Source organism: Pimephales promelas, chromosome 17 (assembly GCF_988280905.1).
Source record: "Pimephales promelas chromosome 17, fPimPro1.hap1.1, whole genome shotgun sequence".
Lineage (NCBI taxonomy): Eukaryota > Metazoa > Chordata > Actinopteri > Cypriniformes > Leuciscidae > Pimephales > Pimephales promelas.
The window spans coordinates 25808839-25831800 of record NC_142785.1 but is presented as its reverse complement, the minus strand read 5'-3'; the positions used below and the strand labels follow the sequence as shown (position 1 = coordinate 25831800).

Sequence of the window (22962 nt, the reverse complement as noted above, 5' to 3'; positions counted from 1 at the left end):
CATTCAAAATGCATCCTGTATTGCAACTGAAGTGTGGCACATAAAGTGGCAAGTATTTTAGTTTCTTTTCTTTCTTTTTTTTTTTTTTACACAACATAGAACATATTGTGACAGAACTCAACTCCTCTCAAACAGGTTATTGCAGCAGCGGATACATACTGGGCATACAGTGAGAACTAGAAGTGATTAGAGGCCACATCTGTCAATTCTGCCCTCTACTGCCACTTTACAAACCTGCACCAAAAGGAAAACCAGTAATCTCACCACATTCTGTACCACTTAATACAGAAGGATTTGTTCTCAGCTACTGTAAATGGGACACATAAATCAACAATTAGCTATAACCAGGCCCAGGACGAATCTGAGGACAAATCAAATAGATGCATTTGTGCTGTAATACCATTTTTGGTAGCTGAAAGCATAATCAAAAGGGTCAACATTTAATGAAAAAATAAGCGAGGATCACAGGACATGTAGGACTTTCTGAATAATGGACGTCCCAATTTAGCAGAAATCTACAGATGTGGATTATGTGCACGCCTGGATCTAACAATTAATTTCTTAATGCATTTAAGCAAAATTTTAGGCCAGGTTTGTTAAAATTAGTGCATGCATTTTTGTAGCAATCAAAGTAATGAAGCTTTAACTGGTTATTTTTCTTTAATTACTTTATAGCACCAATATGTATTAGTTTGCCATTTCTAAAGCTGGATCTCAGTGATAGCCATACACAAACCTCCTTCAGTACTGTCTTCAGTGCATATGAACAGGGTCCAGTAATCTGTTTTGATAAAAGTCTGTTTTTTTTGCCTTGTGTTATTGCTATTGTCCTTTTAATAACACTTTTATACATCCGTGACTGCTGGTTTTCCCAACCATGCATGCCATAATTTAGGTGCAATGCGAGAAAATGTTCTAGAAAACAAGTAAACGAATGCAAATGCTCATTAGTAAAGCAGAGTCTGATTCACTGCATAGAACAAAAAGCCGGTTTGGTCCTTTGTTCAACTTTCTTTCTTTTTTTTTTTTTTTTACTGCAGAAACAGTGCAGTTTGTCTGAGCCCAAGATAGCATCAAACAGTCAGTCTTGATTGGTGCATCTAAAGCAGAGCTTGGTTCCAGGTGTGTGGGAACACAATGATGACTTCCAATCACCATTGAATGTCAGGATTTACTATTTGAGAGGGTGCCTGTGCGTGGTTCTTGTACTGAGTGTGGAGGCATTGCTGTGCACATGGGGAGTCGTGGCCATCCAGCCAATCCTGGTAGAGGCGCTGAACCTCTGGATTTGTTTCAGGCAGACGGACAGGTAAGCTGCTGTAATGCTCTTCCATTTGCTGGACCAAAGGTCGGTCAGGTCGACCTCCCTCTCCCTCAGCTTGTCCTCGCCCACTTAAACAGCCTGTAAGTCAAAGAGAAAGAGAGAAACGGTACTTTTACATTCAAAGATAAAATGTTTATCAATGTAAAAAAAATTAATAATACTAATATGTTTTAATGTCTTAACTATTATTGTTGTTATAAATGTAATATAATTTTAGTTAATATCACAAATGTATTTAGAATCTGATATTTCATGATGGCTTGTGAGGAATGTTGCTCACAAAAAGTAATATTTAGCCACTAAAATAGTACAAAACAACAAGAAAAATAACAAATTATATTTTAAAATGACATTTATTATATTTCCAGGATTTAAAGACCTGTAATATAGATGTGAGACTAATCGACTAAAAGGTTTTGCTGCTGCTTGTGAACATCGGAAATATTTGTTTTTAAATTCTTTTTTTTTGTACAATTATGTTTTGCTGAATTTTTTTTCTTCCTTAGGTTATGTTCAAATTACCGTCACATTATTGTTACATTTTAAAAATAAATATTTGTAAAAGTATACATTAGGAGCAGAAAACAATTTCATTTTATCTCTTACTTTGAATGCATTTTCTCTGTGTCACACAAGAGAAATGTCCATATGGAAGATGAGCAAAGAGAGCAAGTATTTTGACTTACACAAAAATGTTACGTTTTCTACCATGTCAAGCATAACAATTAGGTTTGTTTTTTACTAGTTATAATGAGAGACAATGGCGATTTAAAGGGGAAACATTTAGAATGAAACTTACTTGACAACAACAGATCTTAAAGCAATATTCTAACAGTAATCCCTTAAAAAATGTATAGTTAATGGTAAAAATCAAGCTTTTCTTCCGATTTGGCACACGAAGTGTACAAGCGGATGTCAGACAACAATACTTTGACGTGCTTATTTATCTTGGCTAATTTTTGTTTGAGTAATTCTCTTTATAATAGGCTATTTAGTTTGAATCAACAGGCAGTACAGGTTTAAAGTACAGTGTATTTTTATTTTAATAAATATGTCAGTATTGGCTAACACTGATTAAGTGAACTGCCTGAAGTCTAATGTTTAATGTAATGGGATTAGACTGATTCATAGATTAAGTAGACTATTTCAAATGGATATTCATATACATATTTTTTTTACTTTCATCTATCTATCTATCTATCTATCTATCTATCTATCTATCTATCTATCTATCTATCTATCTATCTATCTATCTATCTATCTATCTATCTATCTATCTATCTATCTATCTATCTATCTATCTATCTATCATGTGTTCAAGCTTATTTTTAGTGACAGTACCTATTATGTTGGGTAATACCAAAATAAAATTAATGTAATATTTGTAATATGATTGTTTTGAAAAATATTTAATACCTCCAGGGCAGGAAAGCACCTCTATTAGCTGGTAGGGCACTTTGCCTTTCCTCATTCTGTGCACTAAAGTCTGAATGTTCCGGAAGCCATAGACTGCAGCAAACTGCAGGAGAGTCTCTCCATCACGCTCCAGCGCCACCTCCTGGAAGTCTCGATTCCTATCAGGAATAAGGCAGGTGTTTACACAGATGGCAATGTAAGGATTATCAGTTGGTGATTGGCATTATTTATAAATAATTATAAAATATAGATTACCCACCACATATCAAAAATGGACTGGTCTATCTCTCACCTGAGTGTCTTGTACACAATCTCTTGGACGTCGAGGCCGAACAGCTCTTTGGCTGCATGTTTGAAAATATGCTCCAGGAAGCCTTCAGATCCATGACCTTCATGCCTGGTCACACCTGAGTCACTTGTCTCTCCAAATCTAAAAAAACAATAAAACATTTTTGGATTATATACTATTTTTTTCAACAGTTACCTGGACTATGATTGCTTTTGCTTTAATAGGTTAAATCAAATGTGAAGACTTATGCCATTGTTTAATGTTGCTAATTTAACTTACACATGATCCAAAGGAGCAGAGTCCACTTCCTCTACAGTAACTTTGCTTTGTTCCATCAAATGAAGAATCTCGCCTAAACCAAGACAGTCATTTAAAGTCGTTTCAAAAGGACAAAGATCACAAAAACACCCTCCAATGAAACCTGCTTCTACACAATAACATGCATTAGTTATTACTGTATAATTTCCAAGAAGGAAAGATGCACCTGGGAATTATATACATTCCATTAAAAAGTTTGGGATCAGTACGAAATACTTTTAATCAGCAAGTATATTAAATAAAATCACAAGTGACAGTAAAGACTTTCACATTGTTTTACATTGTTGCAAGAGACCGTTTTCTAAAACATTAAAAAAATGTGTACGAACCCAAACATCTGAATGGTATTTCATACATAAAATATATATATTAGGATAAATAAATGTGAATTATTTGGTCTTAACCGGCTGCCTGTTTAGAAATGAATCTGAAAAGTAACAGAGGAATAAGGTCAGTCGTACCTGACGTAAGCACACAGTCGACGTCTCTGGTCTCTAGGATGCTGTTGTAGAATTCTTCTCTCACAGCTTCAAGCTTTTTATCAAAACAGGGAGCCACCACCACATGGAAAACCTGATCCGGGGTCAGTTTCTACAAGACGTAACACAAAATTTTCAGTCTTATTCAGTCACTATAATAGGAAATGGACCATTTGTGGTACAGGTGATTCAGTAAGCACAAAGTTTCAATAGGCAGTGTGTTCATTTTAAATAATAATGATAATAATTACTAAGAGAATTCTGTAGCACTTTGGAATAGGACCACACTCATTAGGTTAGTGTACAAATAGTTTTTTTTTTAGATCAGATCAAAACTTTATATAAAATATACCTATTTTGGCATTATTTCATATACATGACTTCTCCAGCCCTGACGATAACAATTTGAAAATCACCTGATACTACCAGGTTTTCTCTCACCTGTTGTCTGGCAAAAAAGTCTTTGACCAAAGAGCCCATGATCTGTTGAGGTGATCTGGAGTTGCAGATGTGTGGCGTGACCAGGCTACCAAGAACATGCTCTGCATAGCGAATCCACCCTGAGCACAAGCAAAATCACAAATTTAATATTCATATATTTACTAAACACAGCAACTAGTGCATTCTACTGTAATGTACATAGCAGTAGTATAGGACTACATGTTCTAAGAGGTGGCGAAATCTATATTTGACCTGATAATACTGTATTGATATTCTCATTTTGATATTCTCAAAATAAAAAAAAATAAATAAAAATGATTTATAACTCTCCTGTGCTCACCAAGGCTGCATTGGTTTAATCAATAATACATTATACTATATATTGACAATTCAAATTAACCGTTTTCTGTTTTAATATATTTAAAAATGTAATTTATTCCTATGATGGCAAGCTGAATTTTTAGCATCATTACTCCAGTCTTCAGTGTCACATGATCCTTCAGAAATCATTCTAATATGCCAATTTGGTGGTAATGAAATTTCTTTTTATCAGTGTTGAAAGCGTTTTTTTTAATGAATAGGATGTTCGGAATTTATTTCAAACAGAAATCTTTTGAAACATAATAAATGTCTTTATGGTTACATTTGATATATTTTCTTGCTGAATAAAAGTGTTAATTTCTTCTTCTTCAAAAAAAAAAAAAAAAAAAAAAAAAATACTGCACGCCAGGTCTCTGCTGATTCCCACCACTACTAGTTTGAGCAAGACAAGTAACCCTGGGTCATTGAACTAAATGTACTGGAAGTCACATTAATTAAACATCAGCTTAGTGAGTTAATAATCATCCATGATGAAAATTAAATAACAGCCACTCTGAGATTGTGGACTAAAGTTGTGAAAAGTGCAGGAAGGGTGTGTGATGTGTCTTGAACTACTATCTCACAGCTTCAGAATGCTATGGCTATCTAACAGTCCCACCCATTCAAACACAACCCACATTTACACACCACTGCACATCATTTGGCTCTTATCTACATTAAGAGACACAATGTTTGCAAAACACACAAAGGCTTGAGGTTCAGAGTTAAGAGCAGAAAATGTGATCTTTTTCTTGAAGGCTCTGGCTAGAGGTGCTTATTTGTGTTGCAGGATGGATGCAAGATGGCAACCACTTCTCTTATAATAGCACAACAATCCAAAATATTTTTCAATAGTTTTAAACCGGCAGACCCAGGTGGACTTTTCTTGCAATGTAAGCTAAGAGCATAATCGAATTAGCTAAAATAGATTTTATAAATGAACACACAATGCGGTGAATACCAGCAGACATTCTGTGCGGACCTACTTGCACGTTGTCATTTTTATACCTTATGGAAGTATTATATACTGTATAGAAGTGCTTTCAGGTGGAACGGGGCCTTACGATGTGTTTTAAGAGATGCAATTGAGTTTAAAGGCATGTAAGATTTTTGCATAAAAATATCCAAAACCACTAGCACAGTGTAATATATTTTGCTCACTTTTATACTTACACTATCCCTAATGTTTCCAACAATGTTTAAAGCCAGAGAAATTCACAATTTTAACCAGGGTAAAGACCCTCCTCATTGCGTCGCCTGTCAATGGCACCATGTCCGCATTAACCTCGGTTTTCGCTTTTAGTGTTATAGAAACCATGGCAACACAGTGAATCTCATGAAAAAAATATGTAAGTAGTAGTAGTCTAGCACAACACTCTGTCGCACAGTCGTCATGCCGGTCATGGACCACAATTATTTGTTATAGTTTGCATTTAGTCTATGGCAGTGTAATTATTAAAAACAGCATGCGTTATACATAAATAGTAAGCAAGCCTTTTTGCAAATGCTGCGGGTACATTCTAATGTACTTTAGTACATGTTTAGTACACTATTTAGTATGATTGTTTTGAACATGTAAAACTGTGCTGCGTCACCCCACCATTTAATTTGACAAATAAAGTGACATGTATAAGTGGTAATTTAGCAATAAACATGAGTCAAAACATACATCAATTTCAATACCTCATTCATGAACATGATTTGTGAGTTCCTTCAGATTGATTTCCATCGGCAATGAAGGTGAAGATGACAACTCCCATCATTCCACATTCCATCAAGTCACGCCTTTGTTACTGTTTTGAATATGTGACCTCTAGCGGCGAAAATTACATACTGTGCCTTTAAGAGGTTATCAAGATGGTCTTACCTGGACATGAGGAAGTGAACATCGGTATGGAATTGGCATCATGGTGTTTACGGCGGTAACGCTGAACAAATTCTTTCTGGCTTTCCAAAATGCTAAAACTGGCGGCTACTGTACTGTCAAAGACAAAATGAACCCCTGAGGAGACAGATGAAAAAGGCTTTTAAAACAGTATGAAAGAACTCATGTTAAACTCAGTATTAAATAACTCATGCCATGTGTAACAGGATTATTATTGTTAGCTAAAACTAAAAACAAAAACGAAAATTATTAATTAAAAATAAAGCTGAAATAAAATCAAATTCAAATATTGACAACATTAAAACTTAAACAAAACAAAAATTAAAATGTTGCCATGCACTAAAATTACTAACAGGGAAGAAAGAAATAACTAAAACTGAACTAAACGTAATACTCAAATAAAAATAATAGTACTATTAAATAATAAAAACGACAAATTTTGTTTTAAATGAATACTAAAAAAAGCTAATATAAAAGCGAATAAAAACTATAGTAGTAAATAAATAATACTAAAATAACTGTTGATACACAAATATTTAGGATGGTTATTTACTTTCAGATTTCATGTAGCAAATATTTGCTATGTGAACATCTTGTTTTAATGAAAAGCAAAATAAAATAAAATAAAGAGGTAGGCAAAGTGACTTTAAGGCACATGTGGTGTCCAGACGTACCCACACTCTTCAGGAAACCACAGAGTTTCTGTGCAGCTGCTGGAACGTCCAATTGAAATTTAACAGCAAAGAATGGCAGCGACTGGGGACACACGGACACCACGACAGTTTTGTGCTTCGAAGTGTCACATTTCTGCCAAAGAAAACAAAAATAACAATGCAAGATACATCCACATAGATCATCTTTCTAAAGTCTGAATTTGTCAGGCTTAAAGTACCTTATTAATGGCAAGCACATGGTTGATCTCATCCAGATTCTGCTGAGAGATTCTCTTGCCTTCGTCTTCCGATACGCAGCCGTCGCAGGACAGGCACGCGCTCAGCAACACCTGCTGAACTGAGGTAGCCTCTCTTACCTGAGGAAAACAGCGTTTCAGATTATCCACATCTACAGGTCCAGAACAAAATGAGTGTTTGTTCATTCACCCTCCCCAAACACACATCATGTCCAGAACAAAATGAGTGTTTGTTCATTCACCCTCCCCCAAAACAAACACAAACAAAACAACAGATGTGAACCTCAGTTTTTCTGATTACAACTCAGACACATAAAACGAGCAATGAGAAATGGCCTACCTCTCCACTTGCAACATCTTTCTCTTGCAGTGAGTTTATACTTTCATCACTTTTTTTCTTGTTGCACTAAAAGGTGGAATCGATAATAAACACTAATGAGTGCTTAAGCAATACACTGGTGACAATAAAGCATGACATTCAGACATAATTTTATTAAATCAATACATTACCAATCCATTACCTGTTTTGTGCAATTCTCACACTTTTCTTTTTTCCGTCCAATTTTGACTTCAGACATTGTATAAGGAGCTCTTGAAATATTTAGTGCCATGAATTACTCCTCTGAAATGAGAAACTGAAATTGAAAGCTTTCTGTATTTATAGAGCATTCTGGGTATTATATGACACCAAAAACACATACTTAACAAAAACAAGGGGTTAGAAATAAGATACAGTCACAATAAAGCCTGCTATTAACCTGAAATATTCATACAAAAGCCAATTTGAGGGAAATGCCATAATTTCAGGTTCCCATGATGGGCTCTTTTCAGTTTCACCAAATTACTGTTTTGAGGATTTATAAATAATCACACGTTAAGCAGTTGGATCACGTTCACCATGTAATTGGGTGATAAATAAATGACAGAGAGAGCTCTGAGGACTTCGCTTTCCTTAGATAACCCGTGACATTTACTCAGCAATCTCCCACCGTTATCTAACGTTGCCGAATGTTGAACGAGTACTAAAATAAATCATAAACTAAAAAAAAAAAATAAAAATAAAAAAAACTTAAAAAAAAGAACAACCGACTCACATAAAAACCACATGAAGTCCTCATTGTTCAGGGGGAAAGCAGGAGACGCAGCAGTGGAACTAAAGCAGGAACTTCTATTAATGACACATAAAAGCCCGAGCTGACCATCTGAAAACACAAACAGCGCACTGCGGTCAGTTAACACTAATGTTCATCCAGTCATCAGTTCCACAACTCTGACTAATCCACATTCGCTGTAGAAGGATCTCGGCTTGTCTTAGCATCGGTGCTTCCGACTCCATTGTCCTTAGCAGTGTCTGAATCGTGAATGAATCATTCATTTGAGTCGGATCATTTCAAAGAATCAGTTGAACCGAGTCACCAACTCACTGAACCAAGAATCTTCTCTTCCTGACAAGACAACTGTCTCTTTCCAACATACATCTGAATAATTATTAATCAGATGTATGTTGGAAAGAGACGTTGTCGTATCATTTCGAATTCTCAATTTTGTTCGTAATACAGATTTTTGTTTGTCTTGACTTGAAGTAAGTAATCAACTCAGTGATTTTCATGATGATATCTAAAGGTTAAAATGTTTACCCTTTTCACGTGAGAAAAATTGTGAATAGGCGAATGAAATGGGATATATTTGGGTTCTTTTCTAAACTTTCCCCTGATGGGATTCTTCGGGGCTTTTTTCCCATATTGAGGATACAAAATCAGATGAGTTTGCTTCTGTTGCAATTTTTTCAAGGTTGACCTCCATTTTGGCTTAAAATGACAACAAACTCACCGATAATGTCTGATTCAGAATTATTATAATATTTAAAGTAAAGGAAAAATATATGTATGCAATAAATTACCTTTTTTTTTTTTTTTAAATTGCTTAATCATGGTTGTAACAAATAAATAAACATCCCTTCCTAACACAAATTAATACAAATAAAATGTACCAACTTACATTTGGGTTTTATTAGAACGATTTAGAACATGACACGCTGGACACTGATCTATATCAGGGACCATCATAGGCCATGTGATGACGTGTTACGTCATTACTCAAATAACCTCGTTTTTTTAACCGGCTCCTAGAATCGAACTGTTTGAACGAACCGATTCGCGAGAAGGATTCGTTCAGTGGATCCTTGAGTGGATCGACACCAGTCTATGATCGACACGCATGCGTGAATCATGCCATTTTCGACAATGGATTAACTGTTAGTACAGAGTATTCAAGTATTAACATTATTCAATTCAACTTGTTCTTTTCACACATTACTCTTGTCATACATAATACCGGTATGTTTCAGATTGTTAACAACAAGCTATGACTGGAAGGAAGCGTCATAAAGCGGAGGGCGGGTCCTTTTAATACATGTTATCCAATCATAACGCTATGTGCTTAGCGGAAATCAACGTCATCCGAAGGCGGGTTTATGTGTATGGGCATGAGCTACACATTTTATTTCCTTAATTTGTTTTCTGACATTTTCTATTGCAAATGTCCGACATTAAAATTTGATATATTTAAAAATTATATATATATTAATCCGGAAGGAAAAAGCGAGTTATTGAGGTAAGGTGTCAGATACTTTTACATGCGATTATGGCAGTTAACGTTAATGGAAGCATGTGTGTGGTCACATTAATGAGGGTGTTGTCCCTGTGCTATTTAAAAAAAAAAATTATGAAACTGATCTGGCTTATTATACTTATATTCAATATACGGTTCATACAAACAACTTTGTGCAGTATTTAGACTTTTAAAACTGTGCTCTCCTTTGTATAAAGCTGCAGTATTCTGGCATGTTGTCAGATTGGCACGTCATGATTATAGTGATGCTATACACATAAATGTAAATATTCAACAAAATCTTTTACGTGTACTCAACTAGACATTAATGTGTTCACAAAAAAATTTAAATGTATTTGAACATGTTTTTTTCTTCTTCTAACAGATGGGGTATATGGTCGTGGAAAAACATACATCTGATCTCCTCCATTTGAAGAGGTCTCCTGGGATTAGATCATGGTCCCTCCTTGTTGGTATGAGATCTGGGGAGCTTGGCAGCTAGACGTGTGTAGTCTAACACGCATTACACAACATATCTTTAAATGTCTTCCTTCTTCCTCATTTTACAGGAATTGCTTCAGTTGGACTAGCAGCAGCCTATTACAGCGCTGGTGAGAAATGGTTCCTGAAACCCTGGGAGTGAATAAAACAACAAAAGAATGGCTTTTGTGATCTGTGTTCCTCATTTTGCTATTTCCTTTTGTTGTAGACAGTATATTATGGAAGATGTTCTATGTGACGGGTTGTTTTTTTGTAGCCCTACAGAATATGGAGGAATGGGAGGTAGGGAAATGTTTTACACACACTACATCCATGATCTTTAAGTCAATGTATTCAGCTGTCCTGACTAACGATCCGTTGCGCTTTGTCCTTAGGAAGCAGTGTTTGATAAATCTAAGAATGAGATAGAACTAAAGACGTTTAGCATCTACACCATGATACTGACTCTGTGGAGAAGAGGGCATGAAAGAGGTGAGCTTTGTGTTAGCTGTCATTATTGTTTTGCTAAATGACTGGCCAAATAACAAGATGAAAATGCCTTTTCTCTCCAACTCAGTGGTATTAGATCTGCGGCACCTGCGTGACGTGAGTGTTCAGGAGGAGAGAGTGAGGTATCTTGGCAAGGGTTACCTGTTAGTGCTGCGTCTAGCAACGGGCTTCTCTCACCCGCTTACACAGAATGCCACGCTGGGGTCACGCAGGTACTTGTCCTTTTACAGTCCTATGGTTATGTAAAACAAAATGTACATCAGAATATTCGTTAATAATAATAAAAAAAATGTGTTTTTACACCATTTGGGTTTTTTCAGTGTGACATTATTGTGACTTTTTTTGTGTGTGTGTGCTTTTGTTCAGTGATGTGGAGGCACTTGCTGCACTTCTGAAGCGCTTTTTGGGTCTTGAGGAGTTACAGCAGCGTTTGCTAGAAGACGATTCTCCTGATGATGATGACGACATTGAGGATTTGGGATTGGGTGATAGCAGTGATTCAAAAGAGGAAGATGAACTTTAAAAGCCTCAGTGAGAGTTAGAAAATGGTGGAAAACACTGTATCAAGCCTTAAATAAAACAACCAAATGTTCCAGTCTTCCAAACATCCTGGTGACAATCTCAAAGCATTATCTGTCATTACATTTCTCATATCTTTAGAGGCATTACCAGATGATATTCAGTACTTATGCTAGATTTCTCTGTATACTTTGCTACATGCAACTAATTTGACAGTTTGTGAAATAACTGCATGAAGAATTCGCTGTTCAAATATTCTATGCATGCACATTCAGATTACAGAGATGCAAACTGTAATGAGTGAAAATGGATTTAACTGCTTTTTTTTAAGGTTTTTGATTTTAATTTTTCTATTGTAAATATGTTAATATCATTTTTCATTCTAAATCCTGAATTTAAAGGTGATTCCAAGGGGATGTTTTACATTGTTGTTGCTTTTTTTTTATTAGGTTAACGTGAGTATACTTTGTTACAGATTTCTTTTTAATAAAAATTGTTTGATAACATTGGTTTGAACTGGATTTTTAATTCTTAGCTTAATTATATTATAGCCTTAATATTCATAGCCTTAAATGAACAACACAGCAATATCAAATATAGGTTGATGAGAAAACAAACCATTGCACTGGATGTGTATGTTAGTAATAGCTTTTTATTTGAACTAGTTCAATAAATACAGGGAAAATTACACCAAAAGAAAAAACAAATTAATAATAGAAAAATGAACGCTAGCACTTTCAGCTTTGCTCTTAACATTGAAAGAAATCACAGTTCGTCACTGACTTTTAGAGCAATTCTAAAGTCTCAGAAATGTATAGTGATTTGCTTTCTAAAAGAAGACTTTCCTCTGCCATGAAAGAAAGAGAAAGTCAGTAAACATGTCACTGCCAAGAACATACTCATACATCTCAAAATTCACTCCTACACCAAATAACACTTCATTCGGGCAAGATTTAGGATAAACCATACGCTTTGCTTGTGTTTAATGTGGAACGAGCCACAAGAATCTGCTACAACTAACATCAGAAGTTAATTACAGAGCATTTTTGGGAGAAGGTATACATCTGAGAGACACCTGGAATAAGGAATGTTGGTGCTATCCTCAAAAGAGGATTAGAAACGTCAATACAAGATTAATACTCCAGTTACAGGTCTACAGTTAAGCAGCGAAGCAACATTTCAGTATGAGCCGAGATGATTCACTCTGGATTGCCAGGCATTCCACATCAGTGTCATAAAATCATTTTGCTTTTAGCTAGTGCAATAGTGAGATAATATATATTTTTTTAAAGTAACAAATGTTCCAAAATTAACCCCTAACTTCAAAGTAAACATTAACAAGAAGTCAATAAACCAGCTCTCTTAATTGTTACTTTCATACAGGAATGTTCTTTTCATACATATTTTCCCTTTTAAATAAACAACAATTACACAATTATTGCAATACCAGCAATAACAAGAGAACCAGCAAATATCATTCAGAAAAGAAAAACAATGCTACAGTAAACACCATCAACTAGTACCGCTGAAGCATCAGTGAGTGACCACTCAAAATTGGTAAACAGCAATCTCAGCTATGTGCGTAACTAGATTCCTAACGGCTAGCTAATATGTGGATTCGAATACAGCCTTGACTTGCAGTCCGCATCATTAGGTTGGATATGCAGAGATGTATGAACATGAATACACAGGTTTGACAGAACCTTTAGCAGACTCGTAGTGTCAGTGATGGCACTTAACCAGGCTCACATGCTAGAAAACAGTGACGTGTTATATTTCACAGTAACGTCTGATGAATTATAGAAGATAATTAACAGCTGATTGATTCTTAACCAATAAAGCAAGCAAACAGTGTGCACCAGTTTTGTTTGGACTATACATTTTTAGTGAAATGTAACTAGTGATAAGCAACTAAGATATCAAGTGAATGAGAAAGATGAAAAGAAAAGGCTGCTGTGTGTGTGAGAGAGGTGTGAAGAGATGACAGACATACATGCTTTAATACGAGACACAGTGTTTTGGTTTGACAGGTGAAAGCAACAGAGTAAGGGTGAAACGAAAGAAGGAAAAGATATTTGCCGGAAGGTTCAGCCCTCTCTGGTGCTGACTCTGGGCTCAGCCAGTGAGCTGTGGATGATGCCTGACATGGACTCCACACCCTCTCCCTCCAAAAAGGACCGGTGGTCTCCCTCGATCACATGAACGGACACCTTCCCGTCACACACCTGGAGACAACACAATCCAATTGGTAGCCTTCAATCGGGTTAAGGGGTCTATACGACCTCAATTGACTTTTACTTAATAAAAAAAAGGTTCCCTTCATCTCAGTGGAATAAGATTTTGCGACTTTTCATACATTATCCATCTATGCACACACAAAAAAACTGGGCTTGATGCGGTTGTTCTGAAGGTATGTAAAAAAATTCAACTTCTGGTCTTCGCGATCAATTTTGAAATGAAATGACAATATTAAACCCCACATTGAAATGAATGGGAAATGTGAAAAAAAAAAACGAAATATATTTTCATAATTTTCATCCAAAAAAAAAAAAAAAAATCCGGCATAAATCTGAAAATTTTTACACAAATGAAGGCCTAGTACTTGAGCATAAATGCAATGTATCAAAAAAAATAAATAAAAAAAAATATATATATATACACACACACACACACACACATCATATGCTAGCTAATGGTGTAGTTGAGGAATTGTGTGGTATATGGATACAAAAGTACTTTAATCTCCAAAAACACAGCATTAATGAATAGATGAAAAGTAAACAAAAAAAATGATATATTATTTGTATGATTAAAGATGTATATTTTTTGAACAATTACTCAAATCAATTGTTGGGGTCGTATAGACCCCAAAGCCCAGGGTCCATATCCCTAAAGAATTTTTGTGCAAAAAGTGGCTCCTAGCGGCCAAATTCTACGAAAATTCGAATCATGATGACATGATTAGAATCAAAAAGAGTCATGACGTTTTCTTAGAATTTCCTCTAAAAGCGACACGAAAATCCCAGTTAATAAAAAAAGCTATTCCTCAAGATTCCTAGCGCTTAAAAGGGCTCTTAAGGCGAGATCTGCTAAGAGGACTTTTAGTGGCTTAGGAGTTCCCCTAAGCAGCTGCACAAAATGGCCAACAGAGGAGGCAGGAGAGATGTCCTGCAAACACTGGCTTGCTATTCTTTTTTTTCTCCATTTTCTCTGTTTGTAGGATATTTGTTAACAAGCCTTCATAAATAGACCAGCCAGAAATCACAGACATTGATAAAAGCTGAGCCGTGTTACCCTCGTTAAGACCACACTGAGTTGTAACGTTGCAATTTCTACTTCATTAAGGACAGCCCCTTGAGATAGGCCATCTTGTTTTCAATGGGGTCCATATGGGAGTGAAAGTACAAAATATGCCAGCTATTAATATGAGCAAATAAGACACGAATAATTATTTGAACAGGGTGTAATGAGCTTAAGTTTTCACATATTTTAGATTCTAATGTTAGGCAATAATAACCCCTAAAGCTTACTATTCATTTTCCAGATTTCTTGAGTGTGAAATATTATTTACAATTACAGTCTGCGTAAGACTAGAGTGTATAATTTGAGGGTACATCCTTTGCTCATTATCACCAAAAGTTCATTTTCATTAAACTTGTAGGATCAACCAATCACGGCTTTTGAAATGATGACTCATACTGTACCTAGCAAACGGGGTCAACAACCACACCTCCTCACTAAGATAGGATTTTCCATCCATTCCTTGCTCAGAATTCATTGAAAATGCTCTGGAATCACTTCTAATCTAAAACTCCAGGCAAGGAATTTTTAGGTTAAGTTAGGAGCTCTCTGAGAGGATTCTCAGAATCTTTAGGGATACGGGCCCAGAAGTGTAAACAGGAAACGAAGACCATTTGAAGGTTAACACTGCAGGGATGCACAACACTAAACTTGAAGTCTTCATTTTTACTACAAAAGCTTTCAGTATTCCCTAAATGTGCGGTCCATATACTGTATTTACCTCATGCAGCTTGTAGTCAGATCCTAAACCATCACCGTACTCGCTGCTGGCCTTGGCTCTCAGCAGGGTGACATTGCCGTGATACTTGGAAGTTGGAACGTAGCGGTCGGCGGCCTTCAGTTTGTGGTAAAATGTAGAAGCAGCAAAATGGAGCATATCTCGGCTGACATTCTTATGGCTGGATGTGATCAGATCCACAGCCTTGTTCACTCGAGCCTCCAGGTCTGATAGAGGTAACAATGTCTCCAACAGCTGTGTGAAGAACCATTACATTTAGCAACTGAACTATGATGAGTTAAGTGTTGTCTGATTTATTAATTTAGAAATCAATCAAAAATCTTTTGAAGAATAAATCACATATTAACAGTTGTTAATGTACCTTGTTATACTCAATGCCAGTGAACTGTTGGATAAAAGCACATAGAGCCTCAGTCTCTGCCTCAGACTCTTTGCCAGGGGTCAGTTTGGCTCTGTAACTCTGTTACAGAGAAAAAGAAGATTACCATGTGGCCTGGCACACCATTTTCTTCTGTTTTTTTGTTTTTTGTTTTTTTTTTATAGCACCTGTGTATATGCTGCCACGTAAGAGTGTGAGCCGTCAAACAGGAAGAGGTATTCCACGGGGCATTTGGCTGCCTGCAGCTGTGAGCACATCTCAAAAGCCACACACGCACCGAACGAGTAGCCAGCGATGCGATACGGCCCCTCAGGCTGCACCTGCCTCAAGCACTCCACGTAGTAAGCAGCAAGACTCGGGATACTGTCTAGAGGCGCGGCTACAAATGGGCAAAACACAAATAACTGAAAAAATACTACAGGACTCAATACTACTGATCAAATTAAATAAAACACAGCAAAAACAAAACCTATTAAGTAATATTACTGATTAGTTTTTGTCTTTTATCAGAAATATACCACAAAGTATATGTATATACACTATATCAGTGTTTACAATTTACTTAACCACTCTGGAATAATAAATTCAACGTTAACAACTAGCTTTTCTCAACGTAAATATTTTAATATGTGACGATATTGTTTTAGTTTTATCTTTTATACCAAAAGATGGCAGATAGTTTTGGTTTAAACTGCAATTTTTTATTTGTTTTCAGTCTCCCCTAATATTTATATAGACCATTTTGCCAGATGTAAACAAAACACTGGTCCAGAAACACTTCCTGTTTCAGTTTGTAACGGTTTTCTTTATTTCACATGTAAAGAAAACATCCTAAAAATGTTTGTTTAACTTCTTGATTCAGTTTTATATGTTCTGTTGGTTGTATTTTAACTTTTATGTAGTGTTAAAAAACTGAAACAGGAAGTGCTTCTGGACCAGTGTTGTTTACATCTGCTATGATGGTACATATATGGTATAGACCATTTTGCAAGAACAAAGCACTCCAGACTCCAGCATTCGGACGTTTGGTAAATGTCTTGAAGTCAATAAACTGCCTTTCACCCTGAAAAGTGATCACTGAGATTGCGTTTGTACCTTTAGTGCACTGCAGGCCATAGCACGGCACGCTAAGCTTTCCGGTGAGAGTGCGAAAGGCGGCAATGGAGCCCTCGATGGGGTGGACGAGGAACAAAGGCCTCTCGGCACTCTGGACCTCGTTCAGCGGGGCCACCGTGGGGCCATCAGGGTTCACCAGCATCCGGCTGAGATCTGACTCCAGCAGAGCTTGAGCGGCAGAACGCTTTGCAGGAGAAGCTCGGGACTCTGGGAGGAAAAGTTATTATATTGATGCATTTTGCTTCGAATAATGCAACATTTCCTCCAAAACATGAAATTTCATCTCCTGAAGTTATTTTAAATCTTTTAAGAACGTTCTTAATGCTTATTTAAGATACTGTGGATAACAAATCATGTTATCCAGAAATGAAAGGGTATCATTCTTGGCTGTAGTTCACTTTTCAAGATCACAAAATCACATGCTCACCCTCTTTCCCTCCTGATTGGCTGGAAAGCTCCCGCAGCTTGTTAATGGTTAGCTGTCTGATTTCCCTCATTGCCATGGCGATGTCATAGTCCCTCTCTAGCGTCTGCCTAACCTCAACACCCATCAGCGAATCGAGACCCAGATCAGCCAGTGAGGCGTCAGCGTTCAAACTGTTCACGTCGCGCACACCTGAGCAGAATAGGTTGAACTGTTACTTGAAAGCATTACAAAAAAGTGCAACTTATCAAGCTTTGAACATTTCGGGTCTGTGCCTTTACCCAGAATATGAGCCACAGCCTCCACCAGGTCCCTCTGTCCGCTTCCTTCTCCTTTAGCAACCACCACTTTCTCTGCCAACACAAAGCTGGACATTACAGGCTTCTGCTGGCACAGAAACCTATCCAGCACTTCCAAACAGGAAGACATGCGCTGGGGCAACGTGCCACCAATCACTGCATCATTGCCACCCATAGTCTCCAAGACGACCCCCACATCTCCAATGGCGCCCCACTGTATGGCCAGGCCCGGCAGGTTGTCGTGCCGGCGCTGCTCACACACTCGCTCCATGGATGAGTTGGCGAAGCCGTAGTTGCTCTGGCCAGCGTTACCACGGCCACAGCTGACCGAGGAGAACACCACAAACTGCTGAAGCTGTGGGCACTTCTGCCTCGTCACGCTGTGGAAAAAGGAGAAATGCATTCAAATTCATCACAGCCACAAATGAACAGATGAAGGAAGAAGATATTTAGTCTGCATCTCAGTGTCAAATCATTCCTTACTTGTCAAGATTGATGGTTCCGTCATATTTGGGTCTATTGACATCAATGAACTGCTGTGGGGTCAGATTCTCCAGCATGCCATCTTGAAGGACCTACAATATGGAGAGAAATTTCAGTTTTACAGTTGTACTTACTTTGACTACAAAGGAAAGTGAACTTAAAGTAAGGATTGAACGCTACCATGGCAAGGTGGAAGATTCCACCAACTGGCCCCAAACGGCAGGCCTCAGTGATGAGACGCTCCGTTCCTCCCATGGTGCTGACATCACTAGTGGACACGAGGACCTGGATGCCCATGGCCTGCCACTCTCGAATACGTTTGGCTTGATAACCTGTCAAGACAACAAATATGCTTTAGAGAGCTGCCCTGACCAACATCAATGTTATTTTAGCAATATTTATAGAATTTTATATTATAATAAAGCTATTTTTTTAAGTTTTACTTTAATATAATTTGCTTTAAAATGTTTGTGCTTTTGTCATTTTTTCTATTTTTTTACATTTTATTTAGCTATTTAGCTTTTACAGTCATTTTAGTAACGGAGTCATTTTAACTTAATTTTAGTTAAAGGAAAGTTTAATCTAATATTTATATTTTATTAAATTTATATTTCAAACCTATATTTCAATTAACAAACCTGACTTCGAATAGTTCTAGTTTTGTTATGTGCTTTTGTAATTTCTATTAGTTTTTGATTTTATTCTATTTAGCTTTATCAGTACTCAGCATTTTATTACTTATTTTTTTTACTTAAATAAATTAAGTTTAAGTAATTTAGAAAATTAAGTAATTTCAGTTAGTAGCCAGGACAAGAAATCAATGTTTGTAATCAAATATTAATATTTTATTTCAAGGAATAAAAAAAATTACTTTTAGTAATAGTTTTTGTAATTTTTATTAGTTTTTGTAACATCTATTAGCTTTTTATTTATTTATTTATTTCAGTATTAGTAATTTTAGGAAGTTTTAGTTTACATAAACAACACAGACCAAATCCTAAGGCATATTTACCGTTGCGGATGCCAGACCGTGACGTGAGCACCAGTTTACGAGCACCTCTCTCAGTAAGCCAGTGGGCCAGCTCCAACCCGAAACCACCCAGGCCTCCAGTGATGATATACGAGAGAGAGGCAGGGCAGAATGTACGGCAGATAGCGGGGATCGAGAGAGAAGAAGCTACAGGAACAGTGCTGCTCGTCTCCTCTGAACGGACCTGAGTGTTGAAAGGAGAGTATAAGAAATCTAAAATCCAATATCTCATTTTCATGGCAGATTCTTTAACATTAACCACCACCATCCTTACCTGCAGAAGGACTTTGCCGATGTGTTTGCCCTGAGCCATGTAGCGGAAAGCGTCCTCCACCTGATTCCTCTCGAAGACTGTGGTACGTAAAGGCTGAACGACCCCACTAGCGATTCCCTTCTTCAACAGCTCAGAAACCTCCTCCCATTCCCTGTTGCCTTCCTCGAACAAAGCGTCCAGCAGAATGCCGTGGAAGGCCACGTTCTTTAGGAACAGAGCCATACCTGTACCGAGAACATGATGGGCAATTACATTTAAAGCATGGAATGCATTTCAAGTGTATAAGTATGAGAATAATAAATCTAGGATCTGGGACGCACCTAGCGGAGTGTTGTTGGAAAGGTCATATTTGCCGATCTCCAGGAAACGACCATGTCTGGCCAAACAACGCAAGCTGGCCTGCAGCTTCTCTTCAGCAAGGGAGTTTAGAACCAAATCAACTCCTGAAAACACACATACAAACACAGTTGTTTAACACTTCGATCCACAATAATATTGGATTCAATGCTGCTGTGCAGGTATTCACCTTTGCCCTGCGTGTGGAGCAGTACATGCTGTTCAAACGAGGTGTCTCTGGAATTAGCAAAGGATTCTGCCGTAAGCTGAGGAAACCTTTCCTGCAGGTATTGCTTCTTCTCTCCAGAACCTGTGAATCAAAGTGAGATCATTTATGTGTTTTTTTATATTCATTTTCATTGTTTTAGTCATAGTTTTTGGAAAATACTTTAAATTTAGTCAGTGGTTTGTGTGCGAAATAGACACAGACATAGTCAAAGCGTGACATAGGAGAATCACAATGATTTCTACCCTCCAAAAATACTGCTGCCTAATATATTCAGTTGCATCACTAGTTTTAGTGCTTGTTATAGTAAAGAGCATCTATATAGCAGTTGTAAAATTACATGTATGTGCATATATGGGATTCATTTCATATGTATAAAATGCATTTGGAGTTGCCGCAAGCAAAGAGCTTCAGTTTACCAGTGTTCATTAATTACAAATCACATCAAACCGATATGCCCTCAAACCGTATTCACTTTATAACCCTTAATCCTGTAATTGTGGACAAATGTGGGCACAGAGGACTCAGGTGCTATCCTAATTTTTATTTATTATAAATGTTATATCGCTGTCTTCGATAAAGTTTTGTCTATCCATTTATGTTTTTTATTTTTATTTTGGGGGTATTTTTGAATTTATTTACTTCAAAAAGTACCATATTTTCTATGTAAATTATGCTTATTTTATGTTTTACTTTTTTATTTTTTTAACTACATTAAAATATCATTCCAATAAGTTCTTAGAGCTAAAACCTAAAGATGAAGTGACTTTGCTGTCGCCTGGTGTCTTATTTTGGCTTATTTTAGAACGCTCTAAATTACAGTTTTTCCCATTCATTTCTATGGCCCATATTTGACCCAAATACAAGATTAAGGAGATTTTTTTCACCCAATTCGCAAAAAAAAAAAAGTGTGTGTTCAGGAGGCAAACTTAGGAAAAGTAGCCAAGTCTTGTACCGCTCAGATTAAGGGAAGTATTTTTTTTAAAAATAAATCAAAAGTATTTTGCCCACATTTGTCCAGAATACGGTTTTAGGGTTAAGGAAGTAAAAGTGTGTTACTTACCCACAGTTGCAAAGACTCGACAGCGCATACTAAGTGCAATAGCAATAGCGGCCTGTCCCACCCCTCCAGAGCCTGAATGGATCAGCACACTCTCTCCAGGCCTCAGACGCCCTCGCACAACTAGGGAATAATAGGCGGTGGCATACACCACAGGAACTGAGGCAGCCTGCTCCAGCGTCCTGCACAAAATAAACGGCTTCACTTAGCATTGAGAGATTTGGGAGAAAACTCCCATTTCAGATTTAGGTGCTGAGGGTCTCACCAGCTGGATGGAACATCCCAAAGGAAGCGCTTGTCTGCGTCCACACAGGTGGCCAGCCCTTTAGCTGGCAGCAAACCCATTACACGTCGCCCACTGGGGTCTCGCCCTGAAAACTCCATTCCCAGCATGCATTGCTGCAGCGCTATGTCTCCTACATGGACAAAATGAGAAGAGTCTCTTTACAAAGTCTTTTTAGGGTAAGCTAGCGTGCAAAGATCTCACTTTGATTGTGTACAAACCAGGGATGGCATCTGGAGGCAGTTTGCCGGTGGCCAGCATGATGTCCCTGAAGTTGAGGGAGGAGTAGTAAACGCGGCAGAGCTGCACGTTGGGATTGGACGGGACAAAATGGCGCAGCGGGGAAGCGATCCAGCGCAGCGATGAGAGGTCACCACGGGTCAGAACATTCACGTATGCCTGCTCAATCAACTCCTCACTAAGATCTAAACAAACACGCAGAACAAAATGAATTTATTCAATGTAATTCACACAAAAGTATTATAAAATAGCAATAAATCCTCTCCATTTTACATTGGACTTGTGATATGTCACTAAGTCTTATATGACTTCCTATTTCACCTTGTGTTAACAACTGGTGCCTAAAAACGCCCCACAGCCCATCACGGTACACGTTCATGACCAGATCATTCTTCAGTAATGCCTTCATCTCATTTTCAGTAGGAACAAGCGAGGGGACTGCAGCGTCCTTACTTAAATTAGAAACAAATGCACACCTATTGGGGAGGAGAAAAAGACAATTTAATTAAGTATTAATTAATACTAAAAAACAGTCAATAGCATAATCTTAACAACAAAAAATATGATATAACAGTGGCATATGTGAAACACTATCTACACAGTAAATGGACGGACCGTATACGGTTGCCTCCAGGCTCCTGTCTGAGGCAGTTCACCATTCCCACCACTCCATTATGCCCCTTTGTGGCAATGAGCCAGACTGGGATATCAGATGACTCAGCTAAAGTGCTCTAAAGAGGGAGAGAGAAAGGATTAGAGGCATCCATTTGGTTTTAGCATGTTTCTGGATGATTAGGAAGTGCTCTTGGTGGCTTTGGCAACACCACTAATGCATGAATGAAGTTATGAGGAAACAAAAGTAGCGACTGATCTTTTCTTCCATATTGTGACATACATCCCAGTGCGACGTATTGGATTTTGAGATGTGGGTATTGAACTCAAAAATCATTGCAAGCTTGCAGTCAATAATGAATAGGTGGGATTTAACCAGACTAAAAATCTCTCACTTCACTGGATACCGGATAAATTTAGAATTGATTTTAAAGTTTTTTTTATTTGTTTTTAAGTCATTGCAGAACCAGTGTCCACAGTACTTATCTGAATGACTTCATCCGCCCACACAGTCAAGATCACTCAGATCAGGGGACTTTAACTTACTATCTATCCCTCGAACTAGACTAAAAAATAGGGGTGATCAGGCTTTTGCAGCCATTGGACCTAAGCTATGGAAT

At 37.3% G+C, this 22962-nt stretch overlaps 3 protein-coding genes across 4 annotated transcripts in view; 1 reads left to right on the top strand and 2 right to left on the bottom strand.

Annotated features, from left to right (window-relative positions):
* Positions 1-641: 641 nt before the first annotated feature.
* narf (nuclear prelamin A recognition factor) lies at positions 642-8771 on the bottom strand. The gene is made up of 12 exons (XM_089122287.1): positions 8517-8771; positions 7944-8044; positions 7763-7828; positions 7405-7542; positions 7187-7319; positions 6495-6629; positions 4268-4386; positions 3809-3938; positions 3309-3381; positions 3033-3170; positions 2741-2898; positions 642-1402 (listed from the first exon to the last, which is right to left on the bottom strand). The coding sequence occupies exons 2-12, from the start codon at positions 8031-8033 to the stop codon at positions 1152-1154; spliced, it is 1431 nt and encodes a 476-aa protein (XP_088978413.1). The 5' UTR covers positions 8034-8044; positions 8517-8771; the 3' UTR covers positions 642-1151.
* Positions 8772-9881: 1110 nt separating this feature from the next.
* Positions 9882-13699, top strand: cybc1 (cytochrome b-245 chaperone 1). Its single transcript, XM_039665127.2, has 7 exons — positions 9882-10035; positions 10418-10505; positions 10602-10643; positions 10742-10815; positions 10908-11004; positions 11090-11234; positions 11389-13699. The coding sequence occupies exons 2-7, from the start codon at positions 10418-10420 to the stop codon at positions 11543-11545; spliced, it is 603 nt and encodes a 200-aa protein (XP_039521061.1). The 5' UTR covers positions 9882-10035; the 3' UTR covers positions 11546-13699.
* Positions 12174-22962, bottom strand: part of fasn (fatty acid synthase) — a 25794-nt gene continuing 15005 nt past the window's right edge. For both annotated transcript variants that reach the window (XM_039665124.2, XM_089122286.1), the window contains exons 25-42: positions 22346-22461; positions 22052-22206; positions 21712-21915; positions 21473-21623; positions 21211-21389; positions 20112-20231; positions 19906-20028; positions 19586-19809; positions 19294-19495; positions 18462-18613; positions 18282-18373; positions 17781-18178; positions 17503-17691; positions 17055-17282; positions 16127-16338; positions 15942-16040; positions 15563-15814; positions 12174-13766 (exon numbers count right to left, since the gene is read on the bottom strand). In XM_039665124.2, coding sequence (XP_039521058.2) covers positions 13629-13766; positions 15563-15814; positions 15942-16040; positions 16127-16338; positions 17055-17282; positions 17503-17691; positions 17781-18178; positions 18282-18373; positions 18462-18613; positions 19294-19495; positions 19586-19809; positions 19906-20028; positions 20112-20231; positions 21211-21389; positions 21473-21623; positions 21712-21915; positions 22052-22206; positions 22346-22461 — 3234 coding nt within the window. In that variant the 3' untranslated portion in view covers positions 12174-13628. The remainder of the gene's footprint in view (positions 13767-15562; positions 15815-15941; positions 16041-16126; positions 16339-17054; positions 17283-17502; positions 17692-17780; positions 18179-18281; positions 18374-18461; positions 18614-19293; positions 19496-19585; positions 19810-19905; positions 20029-20111; positions 20232-21210; positions 21390-21472; positions 21624-21711; positions 21916-22051; positions 22207-22345; positions 22462-22962) is intronic.